Source organism: Scyliorhinus torazame, chromosome 18 (assembly GCF_047496885.1).
Source record: "Scyliorhinus torazame isolate Kashiwa2021f chromosome 18, sScyTor2.1, whole genome shotgun sequence".
NCBI classification, from domain to species: Eukaryota; Metazoa; Chordata; class Chondrichthyes; order Carcharhiniformes; family Scyliorhinidae; genus Scyliorhinus; species Scyliorhinus torazame.
The window spans coordinates 7,528,071-7,552,260 of record NC_092724.1 but is presented as its reverse complement, the minus strand read 5'-3'; the positions used below and the strand labels follow the sequence as shown (position 1 = coordinate 7,552,260).

Below are 24,190 nucleotides of genomic sequence, written 5' to 3'. Positions count from 1 at the left end.
AGCACAGTGGATAGCATTCTTGCTTCACAGCTCCAGGGTCGCAGGTTCGATTCCCGGCGTGGGTCACGGTCTGTGTGGAGTTTACACTTTCTCCCCATGTCCGTGTGGGTTTCCTCCGGGTGCTCCAGTTTCCTCCCACAGTCCAAAGATGTGCAGGATAGGTGCATTGGCCATGCTAAATTGCCCTTAGTCCAAAAAGGCTAGGTGGGGTTACTGGGTTATGGGGATAGGGTGGAGGTCTGGGCTTGGGTAGGGTGCTCTTTCCAAGGGCTGGTGAAGGCTCGATGGGCTGAATGTCCTCTTTCTGCACTGTAAGTTCTATGAAATTCTCTGAAAATTGAGGACAGTCACCAACAAAAACAAATGAATAATCTCCACGGGTATTATTCTTTCTGTCGCATGAGAATGACAAATCAGAATAAATCAGAATAATGCTCATGCATTAGTCAGTTGCTCTACTGTTTACATACATCAATCCACCACAATCCATCAGCATAATATCAAAGTTCACAATTTAAGTTTAACTTTAAGGTGATGTCCTCCTGCGCTGTGTGTTTGACATTTCTTTTCTGCAAAGACCTAATCCATATTGAACGGATATTTATTTTGCTATTGCCTAGACAATGGTGTGTGGTTTGGATTACCTAGTTCGTTGGACGAAGGAATGATAATCAGAGCCTCTGGAGATTCTCCCACTGAATTGTAAGCGGCCACTTGAATTCTGTAGTTTCCATCAGGCAGGCGGAAGCTGCACTCTAAGTCAGAAGTGTTGTACACCTCGGCCTCAGGCACAGGCAGGTTGATTCTGTAACCCAAGATTTTTCCCTTTGCTACGTTCCTTTCCAGTGGCTGTGTGAAAAATGGTCAAGGTGAAATGGTGAGTTAACAGTATCACTCAGTTTGGTGCAATAGTTTAATGGCATAACTTCCCCGTGTCTGCGTGGGTCTCACCCTCACAACCCAAAAGGGTTGTCAAACCCACAACCTGAAGGGGCTGGTTTAGCACACTGGGCTAAATCGCTGGCATTGAAAGTAGACCAAGGCAGGCCAGCAGCACAGTTCAATTCCCGTACCAGCCTCCCCGGACAGGCGCCAGAATGTGGCGACTAGGGGCTTTTCACAGTAACTTCATTTGAAGCCTACTTGTGCCAATAAGCGATTTTCATTTCATTCAAAAAGATGTGCAGGGTAGGTGGATTGGCCATGCTAAATTGCCCTTAATTGGAAAAAAAATAATTTGGTACTCTAAATTAAAAAAACAAGTTTAATGGCATAACTACAACACTAAGTGGAGGTTTTTCTAGATGATATGACAGTGAAAAGTTGACAGCAATATTTGCTTGAAAACTTTCATTCGCTATCTCTGTTCCACAGCCTATTTTAGTTGTTACCTCACTTTGAGCGTTAACAAGTTCTTTGGTATCATAATACCTTCCAGCACAGAACCTTCCAGCACAGAAGGGGGCTAATCAGGCCACGAGTGTCTATAGCAATGTCGGAAAAGAGTTTCAAAATGTGCTAAGATAACTTGGGATTGCGCATAATCTTGACTGGATATGTTGAGTCAAAATCTAGCAAGAACACATTAAAAACCTTTACAATATATCCCGTTAATATTGTGCTCTGAAATCAGATTTTTCACATCAGTGGAAAAAGCATGAAGCATTATTTTCAACTTTGACAGCAGCACAGAAACGCGGTGGAGCAGATTGCTGGAAACCAAAAGATGAAAATCAGGTGGGTTTACACCGGGCAGGTAATCCCTTCCATCTGCTTACTGCCAAGGCAGCAAAGTTAGGAATAACTCCTTATTGAAAGTGTAGCACAGCTCTAGGTCGAACAGTTGAATTCACAACATGCTAGCTTACAAACCTAATTTGATTTGTTGTATTTTTGTTGTTTTATGACAATTATTTTTAAATCAAACCCTACTTCCTATCTAGACTTTTTTGACTTGAGAGTTTGAATTTGAATTTTGCCATTGCATAGGTAGGGGGATTACATATAACTTGGGCGGGATTCTCCGTTGCCGATATTGTAATCGGCAATCAGGCAGAGATTCCACTCCGACGCCCAAATCAGGGCCGGCGCCGGTTTGACGGCGGTCAGCCATGCTCCACCCGCTTGGAAATGGCATAATCACGTTGTACACCGTGTGCCGTTGCAACAATGTTGACGCGTCATTGGCAGGTCCTCCCGCAATGCTCAGCCCCCGATAGGCCGAGTTCCCGATGCCGCGGGACACGTGTGGTCTCAGCAGTCGGGAACCCGGCATGGCGGCTGCGGACTGTGTCCAGCGTCACCACACTCGGCCCAGATCCGTGCCGCTGGCCGGGGGGGGTGGGGGGGGGCTTCCACGATGGCTGGAGGGGACTGGTGGGGGGTGGCCAGGGGATGGCCTGTGGGATCGGGAATGATGGGTCGGATCTGCGTACAACCGGCGCCATGTTGTATGGCGCAACCGCTGCTGGCCGTCAGCCGCGAGCATGCGCGGCCAGGGAGCCGCCCATTCTCCGGCTGTTTTCGGCGCGGGAACCAGGAGTTTCACCCGGTGCCGTTGCTAGCCCCTCACTAGATCCGGAATTTGTGAGGGGTCGACACCGATTATTTGGCCATAAACCTCCCGCGAATTCTCTGTTCGAGCGGGCACTCGACCTGCTGAAACAGAGAATCCAGCCCAGAGGCTTTGGAAATATTTTCAGACCAATGCACAACATCAAAATGCAAACAGCGGAGGTTGCAGTAATCTTGCTAAGAGTCAGGATACATTTCTGACTTGAAGTGCGAGCACCTCTGTTCTAAATGATTAATAATAAAGAGTACCTTCCACATTAGACGGACCCTACGGGTTCCATTTGAGTCAGGGGCCTCAATCCTTCTCCAAATCTGTAGTTTTTGAGATGGAGCTAATAGCAAGAAAGAAGCTGATGCAAATCAATTAAAAGTACAGCAAATGAGAAACACACCAAAAAGTACAAATACAGTTGCAATTTGGGATTAGACCATAAGCTGTAGGAACAGAAGTAGGCCATTCAGCTCTTCGACTGATCTGCCATTCAATGAGATCATGACTGATCCGATATGATAATCCTCAGCTCCACTTTCCCGCCTTATCCCCATGGCTCTTGACTCCCTCACTGATGAAATATCTGTCTATCTCAGCCTGAACATACTCAATGACCCAGCCTCTACAGCTCTCTGCGGTAAAGAACTCCACCGATTCACTGGAGAAGAAATTCCTCCTCATCTCTGTCTGAAATGGGCGTTCCTTTACTCTGAGATTCTTCCCTCTGGTCCTAGACACTCCCACAAGGGGAAACATCCTCTCAACATCTACTCTGCCAATGCGTCTGAGAATCCGATACGTCTTAATAACGTTGCCTTTCTCTTCTAAACACCAATGAGTACAGGCCCCATTTCCTCAGCCTCTCCTCATACGAAAATCCCTCCATACCTGGAATCAACTTGGTGAACCTTCTCTGGATTGCCTCCAACACCAGCATATGTTTCCTTCAGTAAGGGAACCAAAACTGTTCCACAGTATTCCAGGTGTGGTCTAACCAGGATTGCCTTGTATAGTTTTTGCAAGAATGATTTGAAAGTAATGTGAAGCTGTGTTAACGAACTACAATTGTTAAGGAGGCATTGGAAGGAGATGTTTTGCATTAAATAAACATTTGAACTTATGTTTAAAATGCAAAAAGGGAGGTATTGCCTCAGGATCCCAAAGCTGCACAGAAAGAAAATGTAAATGTCTGGGCTCACTTTCCCGATGCTCGAAGCGTCATGAGGTTGTTGAATGAAGACAAGTTACATAAAAGTACATTGGCCGGAATTCTCCAGCCATTGCGATTCTCTGTTTCCCCACAGGCAGTGAGTCCCACCAGCGGGTTTCCCGATAGCATGGGGGGGTTTCAATGGGAATTCCCACTGACGAGCGGCAGGAGGATAGAATCCCGCTTCAAGCAAACGACGCACCGCAAGAATCACACGGCTGGGGGAACAGAGGATCCAGCCCATAATCTAAATTGCTCCATTACAAACATGGCAGTTTTGGGAGCAGTGATCTGCAATCAAACATTACAAGTTGAGACAACTGCCGCAGCTTGGGAGTATTTTTGTACTTACCACACTCTGACGTAATGCCTGTATTCTCATTACTCCATTCACTCCATGGACTAGTTTCCGTTTTCTGCTTACAGCGAATCTTTAATTGGTACTCAGTATAAGGGAGGAGATTACACAGTCTGAAGAATGTACTGTTTATTACTGCTAAAGGAACCTGTGTAAGAAAGGAAACAACTTTAGAATAACTAGCACAAGTGCTGCTAAAACCAAGATGTCACAATTGCCAGGAATTTATCACGCTGTTTTGAATGGACATATGCCCATGGCGGTATACTGAGGTAATTGGGAAGGGAGGAGGCGACAACCTCTCTTGAGGCTCCAGGTACATTCTGAGAGAAAACCTTCCTCGTCAGTTAACAACTTTTGTCAAATTAGGATCAGGGGCGACATTCTCCGACCATCCGCCGCGTCGGAGAATCGCCGGGGGCTGGCATGAATCCCGCCCCCGCTGGTTGCCGAAGTCTCCGGCACCGGATATTCGGCGGGGGCGGGAATCGCGCCGCGCCGGTTGGCGGGCCCCCCCGCTCGATTCTCCAAAGTCCCGCCGATAAATTGCCTGTCCCGCCGACGTAAATTAGACCACCTACCTTACCGGCGGGACAAGGCGGCGTGGGCGGGCTCCGGGGTCCTGGGGCGCAGGGCGATCTGACCCCGGGGGGTGCCCCCACGGTGGCCTGGCCCGCGATCGGGGCCCACCGATCCGTGGGCGGGCCTGTGCCATGGGGGCACTCTTTCCCTTCCGCCTCCGCCACGGTCTCCACCATGGCGGAGATGGAAGAGACTCCCTTCACTGCGCATGCGTGCGAAACTGTCAGCGGCCGCTGACGCTCCCGCGCATGCGCCGCCCGGAGATGTCATTTCCGCGCCAGCTGGCGGAGCAACAAAGGCCGTTTCCGCCAGCTGGCGGGGCGGAAATTCCTCCGGCGTCGGCCTAGCCCCTCAATGTTGGGGCTCGGCCCCCAAAGATGCGGAGCATTCTGGACCTTTGGGGCGGCGCGGTGCCCGTCTGATTGGCGCCGTTTTGAGCGCCAGTCGGCGGACATCGTGCCGTTTCCGGAGAATTTCGCCCATGAGGTTTCTTTTTGTCCAAATCAGACATCACACAAAATCAGGAAATACTGAATAGTCTCAGTAGGTCTGACAGCATCTGTAGAGAGAGTCTGGATCGCTCTTTGATCTAGCTCACTTAACCTGTCTATGTCCCTCTGTAGACTCTTTGTGTCATCCACACCACTTGCCTTCCCACCTATTTCTGAGTCATCCACAATAGCACATTCACTTCTCTCGTCCAAGTCATTCATATATATTGTAAATAATTGTGGCCCCAGCACTGATCCCTGCGGCACTCCATGAGTTACAGGTTGCCACCCCGAAAATGCCCCTCTTACCCCAAATCTCTGCATTCCATTAGTTAGTCAATACTCTCTCTATGTTAATATACTACCCCCAACACCATGGGATCTTACCTTATTAAGTAGCCTTTTGTGCGGTACCTTATCAAACACTTTATCAGCCATGATTGAATGGCGGAGCAGACTCGATGGGCCGAGTGGCCTAATTCTGCTCCTATGTGTTCTGGTCGTTTTTCTAAATGCTCTGTTACTGTATCCTTCATAATGGAGTCTGACATTTTCCCAATGACAGATGTCAAGCTAACTGGCCTATAGTTACTTGTTTTTTTTCTCCCTCCCTTTTTGAATAAGGATATTACATTGGCAGTTTTCCAATCCTCTGGGACTTGTCCAGAATTTAAAGATTCTTGGAAGATTACTATCAGTGCATCCGCTATATCTGTAGCTACTTCCTTTAATATCCTAGGATTCAACCCATCAGGCCCAGGAGACATATTGGCCTTCAGACCCATTAGTTTCCCTAATACTTTTTCCTCTAGTGAGTCATTGTATTTATTTCCTCCCCCTCTTTTGTCCCTCAATTATTTAGTATTTTTGGAATGCTATTCGTGTCTTCGACTGTGAAGACTGACGCAAAGTATTTATTTGACTCTGCGGCCATTTCCTGGTTCCCCATTTTTATTTCCCCAGTTTCATTCTCTAAGGGGCCTCTGTTCACTTTGACCTCTCTCTTCCTTTTTACATATTTAAAGAAGCTCTTACTGATTGTTTTATGTTACTTGCTAGCTTACCCTCAGTTTATCTTCTCCCCCTTTATTATTTTATTCGTCATTCTTGCTGATGTTTTAAACTTTCCTAATTCTCTGGCTTACCACTAATCTTTGCCACCTTGTATGTTTTTTTTCTTTCAGTTTAATACCATCCTTAACTTCCTTGGTTAACCATGGTTGATTTATTCCCTTCTTGCAATCCTTCTTCCTCATTGGGATATATCTTTCCTGTGAGTCATGAACTATTTTCACAAATGTCTGCCACTGCTGATCAACCGTCTTTCCTGCTAAACTCCATTTGCAGTCCATTCCAGCCAGCGTACTGCTCTACTGAACTCATCAACTTCCACTGACCTTGAATTGACCTTTTATATCTTCATAGAATCAGAGAATCAGTGCAGAAGGAGGCCATTCGGCCCATCAAGTCTGCACCGACCCCCTGAAAGAGCACCTTACCTAAGCCCACTCCCCCGCCTTAACCCCGTAACCCCATAACACCATCTAACCTGCAGATCCCAGGACACTAAGGGGCAATCTATCATGGCCAATCCACATAACCTGCACTTCTTTGGACCGTGGGAGGAAACCGGAGCACCCGGAGGAAACCCACGCAGACACGGGGAGGAAGTACAAACTCTACACAGTCACCCGAGGCCGGAATTGAACCCGGATCCTTGGTGCTGTGAGGCAACAGTGCTAACGAGTGTGCCACTGTGTCACCCTAGCCAGATGCCCAGACTAGTCAGGATGTTTCTGACCAACATTGCAAGAGAAGGCTTAGAATATCTGCCAAATCCACGTGACGTCCTATGACCTTGACAGTCCTGTCACTTATCATGGGATTCGCGTCAAGTTTCCATAAAATTATCTTTCATAATTATGAAAATGGATTATAGACACCTGCTGTTACTGCAGGATTCAACATGAATTCCTCTTCATTATTGTCCATACCTTCTATTCCTAAAAGGTCTACAGCGCAACGCAAAGGAATGAATAGGAATGAAACAGCTAATATTCTGCCAAAGAGTAACTGGATTTTAATTAGTATGATTTACTAGATTTAAAGCTATCTTCTCAATGCCTCAGATCTCTGTTTGGCTGCTCCTTCTCCCAAATTTTCCATGATTGAATAATGGTGTGAGGCTTGGCTGGCACTGCTGTTTCCAAATAGACATCTGAAGGGTTGGCAGATCCCTCGAACATCGCTGCCAGTGTCAGATCATGGCCCAGGCTCAGTTGGTAGTTTCACAGATGCCTCGACAATTGCCAGATTTGCATCAAGTGGACGAATGCTGTCTTCTAGCAAAGCCTGTGTATACCCTCGGGATAATACGGCAGAATGCATCTGTGGAATTAGCAGCCCCATAAGCATGAATCAAATTAGTGCTAAATGTCGTATTGTTCCTCATTGATACATCAATGAAATCACACAACATCGAGCCCTGCCTGTGCCAAATTCTGCAGATGGACAAATCCATATTGGATGGAGCAACGTACAGCCAAGGAGGAGGCCATTTGGCCCATCAAATCTTCACTATCCCTTTTGAAGAGTAAATCCATTTATTCCACTTCCCTGCTCTTTTGCCACATCTCTTTCAATATTTTCTTCAACTTTTTATCAAATATTTATTCTTAAGGTTATTATTGAATTTGCATAATAATAATAATTTTTATTATTGTCACAAGTAGGCTTACATTAACCCTGCAATGAAGTTACTGTGAAAAACACTCTGGCGCCTGTTCAGGTACACTGAGGTAGAATTCAGTATGTCCAATTCACCTAACAAGCACGTCTTTTCGGGACTTGTGGGAGGAAACCGGAGCACCCGGAGGAAACCCACGCAGACACAAGGAGAACGTGCAGACTCCGCACAGACAGTGACCCAAGCAGAAATCGAACCTGGGACCCTGGTGCTGTGAAGCAACAGTGCTAACCACTGCGCTACCGTGGCACCCATTCATCACCTGACCAAATCCTAACCACTTAAAAAATGCTTTTTGAATGCAAGTTGTTGTTGTTATGTTTCAGAACGAAAGTGGCGAAGTTGACCCTCGGAACACTGACAGCTTAGCTTGTAACATTTTGTCCAGCTGCTTTGAACGGTTTTAATCATCCTAGAGCACACAATCCCAACATTATCCAATATATGCAAGGCAACAGAAAACATAGATAATTTTATTAATTCTACAATCCATCTTAACTGGCTGCTCAGGGGTAGTATTGCTTTTTCAATGTTGCAGTAAGGTGTGGTCAGTCGGAATTGTGGAGTGGGGTTTGAACCCAAAGGCTGGCTTGCTGCCCAGCGGTGCATGCCCACTTGTACAGTTCAATTCGTGACATCATTTGGAGCGACGGCATAGGCGGTGGTCAGGACAGAAGTAAAGAAAAATAAACCGCATTTATATCTTTGGTGAAGAATCTAGGATTTAGCTTCCAGTCCGGACAAGGTTCAGCGCTCTGACCCATTAACCCAAGCTTCTACACAAATGCTGCAGGACCGTTTCAATCTGTCCGGCATTTTCCGTCTGTAGCTTATTCTTTCACAATTTTGCCCTTTTCCCTTTTGCTTTTTTTGTTGTTGGAAAATTACGTCACGCAACTGGACACGGGCCAATAGAAAATCTGCAGTATTTGTGTGCAACACTACAGCTAGTCTCTGTGGGACCTGTTTATATTCTGATTTCTTATCTGTATGACTGAAGTTCTCCACTCATTCCATGGATTATGCCACGTCAATTTGCAATGGCACACTACAATTTATAATTAGCCCCTGACACAACCCAAGTTTGGAAGGACAAGATGCTTCATTGGTTTCTGGTGCATGTACGGACAGGTGTGCATGCACAGATAGGTATCAGTGGCCATCGTACATTGACAGGAGACGCAATGGAACCCTAAACCTTCAGATCAATATATCCATTCCTCCTTTTTGCAATGCTTGAACTGATTTGTTTTCTGATGAAATGACAATGACACCTTTATCAAGCCATTGTTTTAGGATGGTTTGCCTCCAGTAATTCATTTTCGCACTGCTCGTTCAGAAAGTGCAAAGGAAAGTTTTCCAACGACTTTCATATCTCGGAACAGCGCAAAGCACTTCAGGGCACCAGTGATGTGTTGTCACTGCTGTTAGGTAAAACACAACAGCTGAATTGCACACAGTGAGGTCTCAGAATTAGTAAAGAAATAAGTGACTAGCCTAGTCTGAGGGAGGTCTTGTGGCGCAGTGGCTCAGAGGGGGTCACCTCTGAGCCAGAAGGTCCAAGTTCGAATTCCCCTGCAGGACTTGATGGCCAAGGAAGTTGCGTTCATAATGCAGCCAAACAGTATGTCAACCTGCAAATCCTTCCGAACACGCCAACGGCTGATGGTAAGAGCGGGAAGGACTCCTGGTCAGCCAGACTCGGCTAACGATCTGTTCCAGGAAAAGATTTGCTTTGAGAACAAAAAGTTTGCCTTGCGCCGCACTAGGTATAGGAATTAAGACGGCAACACTCGGCTCGCATGTCTTACTGCTGTGGTTCAGGGATAAATAACTGCAAGAAACCGAGTGAACCATTTTCTCTGGATGGTGCACGCAGGTCATAAGATGTGCAGGTTAGGTGGATTGGCCATGCTAAATTGCCCTTAGTGACCGAAAAGGTTAGGAGGGGTTATTGGGTTATGGGGATAGGGTGGAAGTGAGGGATGAAGTGGGTCGGTGCAGACTCGACGGGCCAAATGGCCTCCTTCTGCACTGTATGTTCTATGTTCTATTTTCCTTTGGCATCATGAAATAGATCTCATCCAAATGTATCGTAACTATTTGTCACAGAACATATCGAACACCAAGGAGGTCTGAGGCAAGTGTCAAGGAATCGTTTCTCACCTTTTGGAAATCTGGGGGAGGATTTTCCGAGCAAACCCGCCACGTGTTTTTTGGCAGCGCAGGTGATCCGTCAGCGGGATTTTCTGGTTCCGCTGTGGTCTCCGGGATTTCCCATTGAATGCACCCCTCGTCGCCAGGAAACCCAAGGTGGGGGTGCACTGCCGATGGGACCGGAATATCCCGCCAGCGTGAACAGCCACTAAATTCCACCTGTGCTCTTTGAGTTGCATCTCATACCACCCACTTACCAGCAAGTGATTTATTCCTATTAGTAAGGATAAACATTGCAAATTTAGACAACTGACTAAACCAGTTTTAGTTTGAATGTTCCAATTGCAACAAATGTTTAAGCTTATAATGGGCGGTACGGTAGCACAGTGGTTAGCACTGTCGCTTCACAGCTCCAGGGTCCCAGGTTCGATTCCAGGCTTGGGTCACTGTCTGTGCGGAGTCTGCACATTCTCCCCGTGTCTGCGTGGGTTTCCTCCGGGTGCTCCGGTTTCCTCCCACAGTCCAAAGATGTGCAGGTTAGCTGGATTGGCCTTGCTAAATTGCCCTTAGTGTCCATAAAAAGGTTAGGTGGGGTTATTGGGTTATGGGGATAGGGTGGAGGCGTGGGCTTAAGCAGGGTGTTCTTTCCGATGGGCTGATGGCCTCCTTCTGCAGTGTAAATTCTATGATTCTATGATAATCCAATGCAAGTTGGTCCAGAAATAAAATATTGTTTGACAAACTTAAGTTATTTGGAATCAGTAGACATGTTTCTCACTTAATAGATATGCTTAGGCATTCTTGAAGTGTCACAAGGGTGTTCCTTTGAAGGAACTGACACCAAACTATTGTAACATTCAATTCCTCTGTTAATGTAGCAACTCGGATGTTGTTTCAATCAGAACAATAATTAAAATGCTTTCATTTTTAATATAGAAAAATCACCTGGGTCCATTTGTCTTCGTCATGCGCCTTGTACTGAATCTCAAATGCAGCCTCACTGTGATTAACCATTTCAAAGGGCATCTCCCATTGTCCAAGTAAACAATCATTTCGCGGTGTGTCTTGCTTCACTGTAATTATTTGAGGAGCTTTGAATTTTACTGTGAAAAAAATAAAACCTTTCTTATTTGGTGCATCCTTATGCATCAACGTAAACGTCATTTGGTAGCACACAGCTCGAGTATTGCTGAATTTCTTTTTTGTCAAAGCTTTTGGTGATTGTCAGGACAATGTCAGGGGAAACGACCTCGGGGAAGCCTCCCAAAAATCCATTCTCTTGGTTGGATTTAGAACACGTGCTCAGGGAGGCGTTCAAACAGGGAAACGCGATGATTGCAGTGATCAGCTGATGGCGGGTGGGCTAATTCAGGTCCGCTGCCACAGAGGCAGCAAGCAACCCAAGTAAAAACTGACTTTTTCAAAATGCCTAAAATTAGTGTGTGTGAAAATGTGGCATCAGCGACGGCAACCACTCACCGCTTTACACGCCCAACATGGAACTTTGAAAAACCCAGAAAATCCCGCCGTACATATTTGCGCAGAACTTCTGATTTCCAGATGATCGTATCTTGGTGGTATCCTCAATCCCCCCCCCCCCCCCCCCCACCCCCTTCGGGGGTTTCCACATGCTGATTAGGAGTGAATTTTCTTGGCAAGTTTGGACTTGTGATGGTCAATTTCACTGCACCTGTAACATTCTGAAACATTTGAGTTTGAGTCAGAGACGTCGGATGGTTCGGACTTTGTTACCAGAATAGTTATCCAGGAAATGTCAGAAGATTAAAACCAGTTCTAGCTCCTGGGTAACTACTCTATTGAGCACCCTCCCCCAATCCACTCACCGCTGGATTCCCCCAGACTGCCACCTACCACCACCCCATATCACCCGACTATCCTTGACCACTACTTTACACCACACCCCCAACTTCCTTCTGACCTGATTACACCATCTCCCAGCTCCTGGCTCTGCAACTAACCCCTGACCCCCCCCCACCCCAATCAACCCCGCAACTACACTCCTCACCTTATCCAGTGTTTGCAATTGCTTTGATTCCAAGACCGATAATGTTACAGTCCTTAGTTTTTGAAAGAGGTGCCATTTACCCTGAGGGTCGAGCGGTAGGGGTACAGCATCGGTAGGACCGGAAGATCCCGTTGGTGTGAACGGCCAGACAATTCTGGCCACTGACTCCACTAGCAAGGTTGGCTTATCAAATGCAAATGGCATTCATAGAATTTACAATTTACAGTGCAGAAGGAGGCCATTCGGCCCACCGAGTCTGCACCGGCCCTTGGAAAGAGCACCCTACTTAAGTCCAAACCTCCACCCTATCCCCGTAACCCCACTGTATAAAAGCATAAGGCTGCAGGTGCTGGAAGTCTGAAAAAAGCCAGAATATGCTGGATAAACCCAGTAGGTCTGGCAACATCTGTGGAGAGTGAAACAGAGGCTCGCGGCCTCTACTGGCAATCCAACGGTGACTGCCACTCCTTGGAAGAGTCGATTCATTATCTTGTTACTGAAAGCATTGTTGTCTGTAAGAATAAATGTAGAGTTGCTCCTGAGTGCTGAGCATGTTGCCGACAACAGTGCATTGCAAAGCCAACAATAGACAGGAGCATTGGCTGACATTGGCATCACCAGTTGAAAAAAGTGCTCTGCATTTTCCGACCAAGAAGGCCGACAGCTTTCTGCTTGCTTCGCTTTAGTTCTACCCAGCAGATTAGTGAAACAAGCTTCCAGTTGGTTTGGGTGGACCTTCATTTGAATTCAGTGTAATACCAGGGGCACGATCTAACAGAATGGGAACAGAGTCCCGTAACGAGTTGGTTTAGCCGGGTATTCCGGCGCTCACAGTGCCGAGAAACACCCCACTATCCGCCGGGACTCTGGTTCTATTCGGGGCCTCAGTGGGGATCGCTCTGCCGAGGCCGCACATAACCTAATTTCCTGCACTGGGGAGCTCTGCTCGCCAGAACTCCTGAGTACAGGAGGAGATTGAGGTGGCATTTAAAAATGGTGTCCCAATCTCTCGATCCCCCCCCCCCCCCCCCACAAGACCTCAGAACTCCCCCAAAGTCCCAACCCACCCATGAGGGGGTCCTTGGCCCCCCCCACCCCACCCCACCCCCCACACTCATGCAGGGCACCCCCCAGCCCGATCCCCATCGTGGGAAATATGCCAGCTTGGTACCTTAACACTGCCAGTCTGGCACCCTGACAGTGCCCAAGCCAGTTGGCAGTGCCATCTGGGCACCCTGGCAGTGCCAGGCTGGTACTCAGCTAGCAGTGCAAAGGTGTGCAGGTGGCACCAGCAGTAACCAGGATGCCACCTTGCCCAGAAGGCAAGCACCTGGGGGTCCCCACCAGTGTCATCCCAATCCTTCCCCGCTTGTGGAGATTAGCACTGAATGGCGCTCAATTGATGCCTCCGAGGCGAAGGGGTTAAATCCCAACATCTCAGGTAGATCATGGGAGAACATATTAGAGACTAGGGCCGGGATTCTGAAAGACGGCGGCTAAGTGTTGGCGCTGGCGTAAACACCGGAGTGTTTCACACCGGCGTCAACGGGCGTCCTGGCCCAGCGATTCCGTGGCCCACAGGGGGCCAGCACGGCGCCGGAGTGCTCCACGCAGCGCCGGCGCTATACACGGCCCTACACTGCCGGCCGCGGGTCCGCGCATGCGTCAGCAGCCGCACCCGCGCAACATGGCGGAGCCACACAGCGGGCCGTGTATGTGTGGGCGGAGGAAGGTAGGCCCCCCCCTCCAGATCGCGCGCACCCGCCAATCGGTGACCCCCGATCACGTGCCTGGCCGTCGTGGAGGCCGCCCCCAGGAGTGTGATCCCCCCGCCCCTCCCACCAGGACGGCCACCGTGGCCGCAGGTCTGAGCTCCCGCTGGATGGGACCATATTAGAACCACGCCGACGGGAACTCGGCCGGCCGACTGTGGAGAATCGCCGCGGGAGCCTCTTTCAAAGGTCCCCGACCGGCGCCGCGTCGATCGCGCGCGACTGCCGCCGATTCTCCGGTCGCCGGAGAACCGCGTCCCAGCATTGCGGGCTGTCTCGACCTCAACTCCGATTCTCTGAGCCCGCGCGGGCTCGGAGAATCTTGGCCTCATTGTCTCACTCAGATATGCAAAATAGTGATCCGCCGACAATGATTCAGATCGCGACGTCGCTCGAGATTGTGTTAGATCTCACGAGGCGTGGCAAGCTGGATGGATCCTGGATGAGGGATTGCCCGGCATCAAACGGCCGCTCCGCGCCGCCTTTCAGTTGCAACGTGGCAGGTAGACCACACCCTAGATTTACCAACAGCAAATGATAAAGGAGGTCCCCTTGTCACTCGAATGGTCAAGTGGCCCACTCTTCCTCCCAGTTTCTATGTTCTTATGTGTTAAAACCAGCAGCCTTCACATATTCCAGCATATGAAAGCCGTAGAAGGAACTACTGAAGGCGGAATAAAAGTTTTGCGACAGAGTCTTTGTTATTTAAAAATCTAATGCGGTCTAAGATTAAATCATATTCAACATTAATTCATTTTCAGACAATTTACAGAAAGCGACTTAAGCTGTGAAGGATTTACAAATCCAAAAAGCAAATCAGCTGTTTATTATTTAGCTGATGCATTTATACCTGCAATAACTTTATATCTGACAAAACCAAAATATCTGCCTTGTTCTCATCAATAGTTAACAAAATCACGCACAACGGGACTATCATCTTCACATCGGTTTTCAATATCTGATGAACCGCTTCTGTTATTACCTATCAGCATGTTATTACCATGTTATTACCATGTTATTACCTATCAGCATGCCATCGAGGCAGATGTGACTGGACGTCTCTGTGCCAAGCTCATTCGTAGCAGTCACCCAGATGTCATGGTAAGAAGCCAGATTCGAAACCAGTACCAGGCACGAATTCTTGGTCCCACTTGTTGTGCAATTCTTCGGGTCTAAATATCTGACAGTGCAATTTCCAACAGTTCTGGAATGGACAAGAAACACCAACGTCAGAACAAAGTTGCCCATCGAAACATACGCACCATGTATAGGCGCACAAAATTGAACTGGAGCAGCTACGTAAGTGGTGGAGACCGCTCACCATTGGCTGGTGACAGGATCTTCCGGTCACACAGGTGTTTACGACGTGTTCCGCTGGCCACGTTGCCGGGGGAGGGGACCGGATGATCCTGCCAGTGGGAAGGGCCGGAAAATTCACCCCCCCCCCCCCCCCCCCCCACCCCACACCAAAGCCGCAAATCTTCATTTGCCCGATTGGTTGTAGCTCCACCAATGCTTAAGAGGCACAGCACAATTCAAGATTATTAATAATAATAATAATCTTTAGTGTCACAAGTGAATGAAATGAAATGAAAATCACTTATTGTCATAAGTAGGCTTACATTAACACTGCAATGAAGTTACTGTGAAAAGCCCCTAGTCGCCACACTCCGGCGCCTGTTTGAGTACACGGAGTGGAGAATTCATAATGTCCAAATTACCTAATAGCAAGTCTTTCGGGACTTGTGGGAGGAAACCGGAGCACCCGGAAGAAACCCACACAGGCACGGGGAGAACGTGCAGACTCCGCACAGACAGTGACCCAAGCAGGGAATCGAACCTGGGACCCTGGCGCTGTGAAGCAACACTACTAACCACTGTGCTACCGTGCCGCCCAATTACACACTATGCTGACTTGGGCAGGTGTTGCCATCTCTTCATGGCCACTGGGACCTGAGTCACAGAAAACCCGATTCGCCAAATCTCATAGGATTAGGAGACCATCTTTATAGGACCGCGTCTTACATTTTCGCAGAGCTTTCCTGCTTTACTGTCCCTCAACCAGGCTGGAAATGCAACAGAGCCTGTGCCCAAGATCCACTAAAGACAAGGCAGTAAAATGGGAGGAGCTGTGAAAACTGTCTCCCTGGGTAACCTGCAGCATCTGTCTCATAGGTGAAAAGAAAATTAATGATCAAGGTTATTTGTTGTTTAATTCCAGTTATCAGCTAAAATTTGTAACTAATCCTGTAACACCTGTCTTGCCGCTGGCAGAAGTGATCCTCCTGGCACAATTAAGTTTTCATTTATTTTCTTCAGTTGCAAATTTCCTTGCCTTTACCTTATTTAATTTGCGAGAGTCTGTGCCCTTGAAATTTCTTTTTTTTTCTCCTAAGCTCCAAGGACTATGCTGCATGCAATTCCTCCTATCCATGTCTTCACTACGTCGAAATCAAAAGGTTTCTTGTCCCGTCTCACTATCAAACCCATTCTTACCTCGGATCTCAAAGCCGCGGAAGTCCTCAGAACCCTTCTGGTTCCTTTACAGCTTCAACCTTTAGCTGCCTATAATGGGGAGTGTGTAAGTTGGTGTTGCCAATTTGGGAAAATCAGAGGTGCACTGAACATCATACAGCTGACAAAATAGAGTGACAAGTAAAGTTGCACAGCAAGCGTCACCCAGACTCGGAATGTCAGCACCCTTTCTCTCCACAGATGCCATCTGACCTGCTGAGGTTGTCCAGTATTTCCTGTTTTTGTTTCAGATTCCCGCAGTAAATTGCTTTTATGTTAAGGTGTATTGTTGGGCTGTACGCTCTGCGTTATTGTTGTACCTGGCCTGTTCGAGGATGACATGGTAGTGCCCAGATGGAAAAGTGCTTCATCCTCAGTGTACAGAAACGCAAGTATAAAAACATAAACACCAAAGTTAGAAGGGGAGACTGGTCAAATTCAGCCTGTACAAAAGCTATACTTGGAAAAATCAATCTTATTTTCCCATGAATTGCAAGTCAAGTATTTTTTATCTGAAACCCCTTCAGGAACGACTGCATTTTCGATTTCAGATTATTTTGGTTTTCGGATAAACTTACATTACAATAACCTAAGCCCAGGCTAGCCATAGCCTAAAATGAAGCAAATGGCCAGAAAAGTAAGGTGCATCACTGAATAATAAAAACAGAGTATCTGAAATACATTTATTTGTGATGTGTTCACCACAAAAAACGCAAGATAAACGGTGCAGATCAACAACTAGACTTCCCGTGCTAAAGGTCGACAAGCTTAAATAAAAAGTACGATTTCTGGATGTTTTCCATTTCTGGATTTACGGGTAAAGGAGCCGAGAACTGTATCTTAGAAATATTAATGGAGAATGGTTGGTTTAGCTTTGGGTCAGATGGATTTTTTCTACGTCTGACAGACAAAGGCACGGCACAGTTTTGAAAGAACGAGGTTAAGTTCCGAATCGGATTACTCACTCAGATATATGTAGTGTGAAGTTTGTTTCTAGATACGTTTCAGGTCCTGAATCCCAATTACAAACGATGCTTTGTGACAAAAATGAAGTCCAGGAGGAAATGCAGTATGAAAGGCGTGGCCTCTCCGGAGGAACTGGAAGAGAAAGAAGATATCTGCCATCATTGGTGCACGAATGCATACACCAAATAGAACTGTCACGGCCATTCAGCCCACCATGTGTGTGTCCCATCTGCAAGAGCAAGTCAGATAGTCCCACTCCCAATCCCTTCCCCATAGCCCGGAGAACCTTCCCTCTTCAGGCGCTTATCCAATTCCCTTTTGTTATATTTATTTGCCGGAAAGAGAAAAGGTATGGAGGGGCCCACATCCTGGATTCTTGTAAAACACGGTGAGAGGTTTGTCAAGGGAGTTGTTCATACATTCCGCTCAAAGCCCAAGCAAACACTCTGCTGGCGCCAAGGTACATCACGTGATGCAGAACCAGCAAGAAATTATTCCCAGATACATATCACCCCTCCCTCTTACATCATTAGAGCAACGACAGCAATGAACATTTATACAACAGATCCCCTGATATGTTATTTTTATTTATATATACAATTCTATAAGGCAGTCTCTGTGGTGGACATCTGCTCCTTTTTAGTGGAATTCAACGTCCTTGAACTCAGCTACTTGTGACCTCAGAATGCAACATAGACTCCACTGTCTCTTGCATCATCCGTCTGTAAGGACATCCATTTTGGTAGGAATAATAGCAAAATGGACTATTATTTAAAAGGTAAAAAATTGCAGCAGGCTGCTGCGCAGAGGGACCCGGGTGTCCTTGCGGATGAATGGCAAAATGTTGGTTTGCAGATGCAGCAGGTAATTAAGAAGGTAAATGGAATTTACCTTCATTGATAGAGGGATGGAGTTTAAAAACAGGGAGGTTATGCTGCAGCTGTAGAGGGTGCTGGTGAGGCCACACCTGGAATATGGTGTACAGTTTTGGTCTCCTTATCTGGCACTGGAGGGAGTGCAGAGGAGATTCACTAGGTTGATTCCGGAGTTGAGAGGATTGGCTTATGAGGAGAGACTAAGTAAACTGGGACTATACGCATCGGAATTTAGATGAATGAGGGGGGGATCTTATAGAAATATATAAAGTTATAAAGGGAATAGATAGGATGGAAGCTGGGAGGTTGTTTCCACTGGTGGGTGAAACTAGAACCTGGGGGCATAGCCTCGAAATAAGGAGAAGCCGATTTAAGACTGAGTTGAGGAGGGACTTATTCACCCAAAGGATTGTGACTCTGTGGAATTCCCTGCCCAGCGAAGCAGTTGAGGCTACCTCATTGAATGTTTTGAAGGCAAAGATAAATAGATTTTTGAACAGTAAAGGAATTAAGGGTTATGGTGAGCGGGCGGGTAAGTGAAGCTGAGTCCACAAAAAGATCAGCCATGACCTTATTGAATGGCGGAGCAGGCTCGAGGGGCCAGATGGTTTATTCCCACTCCTAGTTCTTATGTCTGTGTGTTCTTCTGTATGGTGTATACCGGACCTGCCTTTACTAGGATCATAACTAGTACACATGTCTCATTGGTGGTGTAACTCTTAGCCAGCACACTCTCCCTCTGGTTGAACACTCACCTTCGAGAGATTTTCTCCCTCCTAGCAGTTTGTTGCTGTCATTTATAAATCTCATGAACAGCCGCATTGTCAGTGGACTTTGCATGGTAACATGTACAATGTTTCGATAAGATATTAGAAATTTGTTTACACTTCTTGATAATGTCCTCTGGTCCTTCGATGCTTTGTTAGGAAGAGACCCACTTGGAGGAACCTCCTAATTGAAAGGACACAATTCTTTGAGGACCCGACGGCAAGAGGTGGCCTGAGGAAGGAATACCAGCGATCTAGATTCCAAGGACCGACGCCACCTCCCGGGAACACCTGCCAAATATGTGGTTGAAGATACGGCTCTGGGATCAGCCTCCAGGATCAGGGTCATTGGCCATGCAAGGGCCCACAGAACCCTTAACCAGTAACACAGAATTTCTTAGGTGGACAATCATAGGGGCTGGTTTAGCACAGTGGGCTAAACAGCTGGCGTGTAACAAAGAACAAGTCCAGCAGCGCGGGCTCAATTCCCAAACCGGCCTCCCCGGACAGGCGCCGGAATGTGGTGACTAGGGGATTTTCACAGTAACTTCATTTGAAGCCTACTTGTGACAATAAGCAATTTTCATTTCATTACTTGCTAGCGAGAGATGGGCAAAGAGGAAGAAGACTTCTTGGAGTAGTTTTTTCAGTATCTGTGACTAGCGGCATTTGAAAGTCTTCAGAAACAGGATCTGAACTCGTTCTTCTCCATTCCAAAGTATAGCTCCCTATATCTTCTATAGGTAGAACCTCTTGTCAAAGACATCCATATAAACTACATCAACTGCACTACCCACATCTACACACCTGGTCACCTCCTCAAAAAATTCAGTCAAATTTCTTAGGCATGACCTGCCTCTGACAAAGCCATGCTGACTATCCCTGATCAAACCTTGCCTCTCCACGTGGAGATAGATTCTCTCCTTCAGAATTTTTTCCAATAGTTTCTCTACAACTGATGTGAGACTCACTCGACTGTAGATCCTTGGCTTATCTCTATAACCCTTCTTAAATAGTGGGACCACATTAGCTGTTCTCACGTCATTCCCGCGGTTGCTATGGTTGTAATGGTGGAGCGTTCCTTAGTTTTGTACAAGGTTGACATTGCGCAACTGTCTCTTCAATTTGAGCATCTAATCCTGGCCACCAAAAATAACTGCCAATTTCAGCATCCTCACCACACCAGGATGTCCCTCATGTAGCTGGTCAAGGACTCTACTATGCGAACACGGAGGAATAATCACACAGACTCCGCACAGTAAAACCCCATTCTGTACTGTCAACTCTTTGTGTGATGTAGGGCTTGAGGTCCAGAGACCGAGAGTAACGCTCTGGGGATCCTGTTCAAATACTGCACGGTGAAATTTGAATTCAATAAAAATCTGGAATTAATTATCTAATGATGACCATGAAACCATTGTCGATTGTCGTAAAAACCCATCTGGTCCACTAATGTCGTTTAGGGAAGGAAATCTGTCGCCCTTACCTGGTCTGGCCTACACGTGACTCCAGATCCACAGCAATTTGATTGACTCTTAAGCGCCCCCTCAAGGGCAATTAAGATTGGGCAATAAACGCTGGCCCAGCCAGCAACGCACACGTCCCATCAACGGTTAAAAAAAATCACATGCGCGATTCTCTGGCTCCCCACGACGTGTTTCGTGGCGAGGGGAGGCGGTCCGCGTTGGGATCTTTTAGTGGTCGCACCGCTGTCAATGGGATTATCCATTGAATCTACCCCAGCCCAGTGGGAAACCCGTTGGGAGTGGGGTGGGCGTGCGCTGGGACTGGAAGGATCCGTTGGTGTGAGCAGCCGGAAGGTCTCGCCCCACATCTCTCGGTAATACATGCAAATTATTCTTATCCAGGAGGTTGTGTGGCGAGGTAGTCCTGCCCTTGAGCAAGAGCTCCCGGTTCAAGTCCTACTCCAGGACCTGTTGGCAAGGAAGGTGCGTTCGTCAAGCGGCCAAACAATTTGAGTATCAACCTGCAAAATCCTCCCAGAACACACCAATGGCTGGTGGTAAGAGTGGGAGCCATCCTGGTCGGCCATGCTTGATGCAGATATAAACCTCTGGTGACAGGCTTGCGACCGGTTCTAGGAAAAACCAGCTACGTGAACAGACACAGGGTGCCGTGTACAGCACTGGGTGCAGGAAGAGCATCAACTCGGCATCCAGTGAATTATTTGAAAGAAGTGCGCACATTTTATAAGCGAGTCTCACAAACAGGGTTTAGGCAAATGGCTAAATTAATCCACATTTCCACGTTGCTGGATAAATGTTCACCCAGTAGGTGGCAGTAATCTCCCAGCTCTCACAAGACATCTTGGGCTTTGTGAACTCAATATCGTTATTGAAAAAATTGTCATTTTCACTTTCAAGAATAGTTTGCTGCATTAGTAGACGTCTCGGTGAGATTTATTACTTTGTTAATGATGGGTTATATTTACAAACAGTGTTCATGCTTCGCATCCTATTATTTAACCAGCTGTGAAATATTGACACCATTTTACTCTTGCAGTTTAGGCTGGTAACTATCTGCGAGCTTCTTGTTCACCCGAACCTTGGGAAGCTTTGTAATACTTTCTTCAAGGGGCAAAACAGTGGCACAGTGGTTAGCATTGCTGCCTACGGCGCGGAGGACCCGGGTTCGAATCCCGGCCCTGGGTCACAGTCCATGTGGAGTTTGCACATTCTCCCAGTGTCTGCGTGGGTTTCACCCCCACAAACCCCCCCCCCCCAAAAAAAAATGTGCAAGTTAGGTGGATTGGTCATGCTAAAATTGCCCCTTAATTGGAAAAAATAATTGGCTACTCTAAATTTAAAAAAAAAAATCTTCTTTTAGATTAAAATGTTTAAATTTCACTGCTGCCTCACGGCGCCTAGGTCTCAGGTTCGATCTCGACTCTGGGTCACTGTCCGTGTGGATTTTGCACATTCTCCCCATGTCTGCGTGGGTGTCACCTCCACAACCCAATGATGTGCAGGTTAGGTGGACTGGCCACTTTAAATTGCCCCTTAATTGGAAAAATTGAATTGGGTATTCAAAATTTTTTTTTTTTTAAGTTGAAATTTAACCCCCAATTATTTCAACATTTCAGTTTAAATGATGATAGGGAGATGAGGAGCAGAACGCATGCTCCACATAGAGCAAGTGAAAATAAATATTTAGACACGGACAAACTGGAAGCGATCATTTCAAAAACGATGTCAGCTGACAGCTGGGAGCACAAGAGTCTATCTAACCTCCTTAGGGACTGATTCAAAGCACAGGGTGTGAGGGACATGAAAACAAAAAAGAAACCTGCGTTTATACAGCATCTTTCAGAACGTCAGGATCTCCCAATGTGCCTCACAGCCAGTGGGGTATTATTCGAAGCTTGGTCGCTCCTGTTATCCAGGAAAGGAGATGGCCAATTCGCACACAGCTCCCGCAAACAACAATGTGGCGCCTCGATAAACTGATGTTGTGAAGTTGATTGAGGGATAATTATTGGCCTGGCCAACTCAGTCAGTAGAGCACAAGACTCTTAATCTCAGTGTCGTGGGTTTGAGCCCCACTTTGGGCGCCAGTGTTTTGCTCTGTTTCTGTAGTGCAAGTGGTTATCATGTTTGCTTTCAATGCAAAGGGTCGTTGGTTCAAAACCAGGCAGAAACATTCACGTTGGGGATAACTCCCGGCTCCTCTTCAATATACTACCACAGGACTTTTCACGTCCTTCCAAAAAGGCCAGAAGGGGCCTCGGTTTAACCTCAGTAGAATTTTCTGTGAATCCAAATTGGGGTGTACATAGAATCTAAATAAAAGCAAAGCTTTGGAAAGCCATGTTTAGTCAACTGTGATAGGGAGAGTGTGCAGACAAAGATGAGGTCCACAGCACATCAGGCGAGATATTAACTCGCTCAAAACATGTTGCCTGTCCACAGTGTATCAAGCAAATCAAGCCCAACATCTCCCTCATCAAACGTCCAACTGTCTGGTGCCTATCATTCTCAGGCAAGAAACAGTCAGTTGAAGAGTGTCCCCAATATTCTTTCACACGTGCTCTGCCTAAAAGGCAGGTACCTGGCATATTTCACCCTCAGCCATTTCCTTGGCATGTTTTGTCAGTGGTGGTTTGCCAATGCCCTCCAGTCTCCGGGACCGGGGAACTGAACACACACTGTTGCCATTATTCTGAACCGCATGTCAACCACCTTCCCATGTTCCTAAAAGGCCTACTCCGGCCCAATGTTCCACCTAGCCAACTGAGCTGACCGGCCACTAAATCACATCAAAACACAGTTGCTTACTCATTTTTTTAAGGCTGTGAGTGAAAAAAAATATTTTGTGAAAATATGAACAATGTTGATGAGGTGACTCAATACTAAAACTTGGTACAGGACAATGAAACTGACATTCAACTGAACACACCATTTAGCACAAATGTATTTCGACTTCCAGTAACTGAAATCCCATTCATTTCTTTTCTGCACTTACATCCAGCTCTGACCTCAGCCCTCTGAAGTAGCTGCAATGACTCATTGTGCCAGATGTAGCAAGTCAGGTTCCCACGCACGAGATTGAAATGAGGTATGATCAGTGTTGACACTCGTTCACTCAGTGCTCTGTACTGGCTCCCTGAAACCTCTTCTTCGTTCATTCGCCAGACGATGTTGATAGCATTAATTTTGTGATCAAAAACGCAGTCTTCACTGTTCAATCGGCAGGTAGCTGAAAAAGGATTACCGAGGCGAAGAACGGGCGACTCCAATGTCAAATGACTGCAGTTTTTCCAGAATACATCAACAGCGCCTGAAGACGAAAAGAACATATTATTAGTGATTCTTACAGATCAACCCACACAATTGTGTAAACCTTAATCAGAATTAAAACGTTCCGAACTTTACTGATTGTGGTAAACACCACTAGTGTTGTACTACCCGTGTATTACAGGTACGACGGTAAATCCCTGTCTGCTGGCTCCACCCAGCAGGCGGAGTATAAAAGTGTCTGCTCTCCTGCGCTGCTTCCATTCTGGTTCCAGCTGCGGGAGGCACAACATCTTGTGCAATAAATTGATGTACCGTCAATTACCACGAGACGAGAATGGTGAAACAATCGAGGCTTTATTGCACAAGATGTTGTGCCTCACGCAGCTGGAACCAGAATGGGAGC

General features: G+C 46.9%; 1 protein-coding gene across 1 annotated transcript in view; it reads right to left on the bottom strand.

Annotated features, from left to right (window-relative positions):
• LOC140394919 (interleukin-6 receptor subunit beta-like) overlaps positions 1–24,190 on the bottom strand; it is a 54,773-nt gene that overhangs the window by 20,999 nt on the left and 9,584 nt on the right. Inside the window, exons 2-8 of the mRNA XM_072482109.1 lie at positions 23,513–23,827; positions 17,388–17,520; positions 14,931–15,112; positions 11,056–11,213; positions 4,129–4,282; positions 2,824–2,906; positions 645–849 (exon numbers count right to left, since the gene is read on the bottom strand). Of these exons, the coding sequence (XP_072338210.1) occupies positions 645–849; positions 2,824–2,906; positions 4,129–4,282; positions 11,056–11,213; positions 14,931–15,112; positions 17,388–17,520; positions 23,513–23,827 (1,230 nt within the window). The remainder of the gene's footprint in view (positions 1–644; positions 850–2,823; positions 2,907–4,128; positions 4,283–11,055; positions 11,214–14,930; positions 15,113–17,387; positions 17,521–23,512; positions 23,828–24,190) is intronic.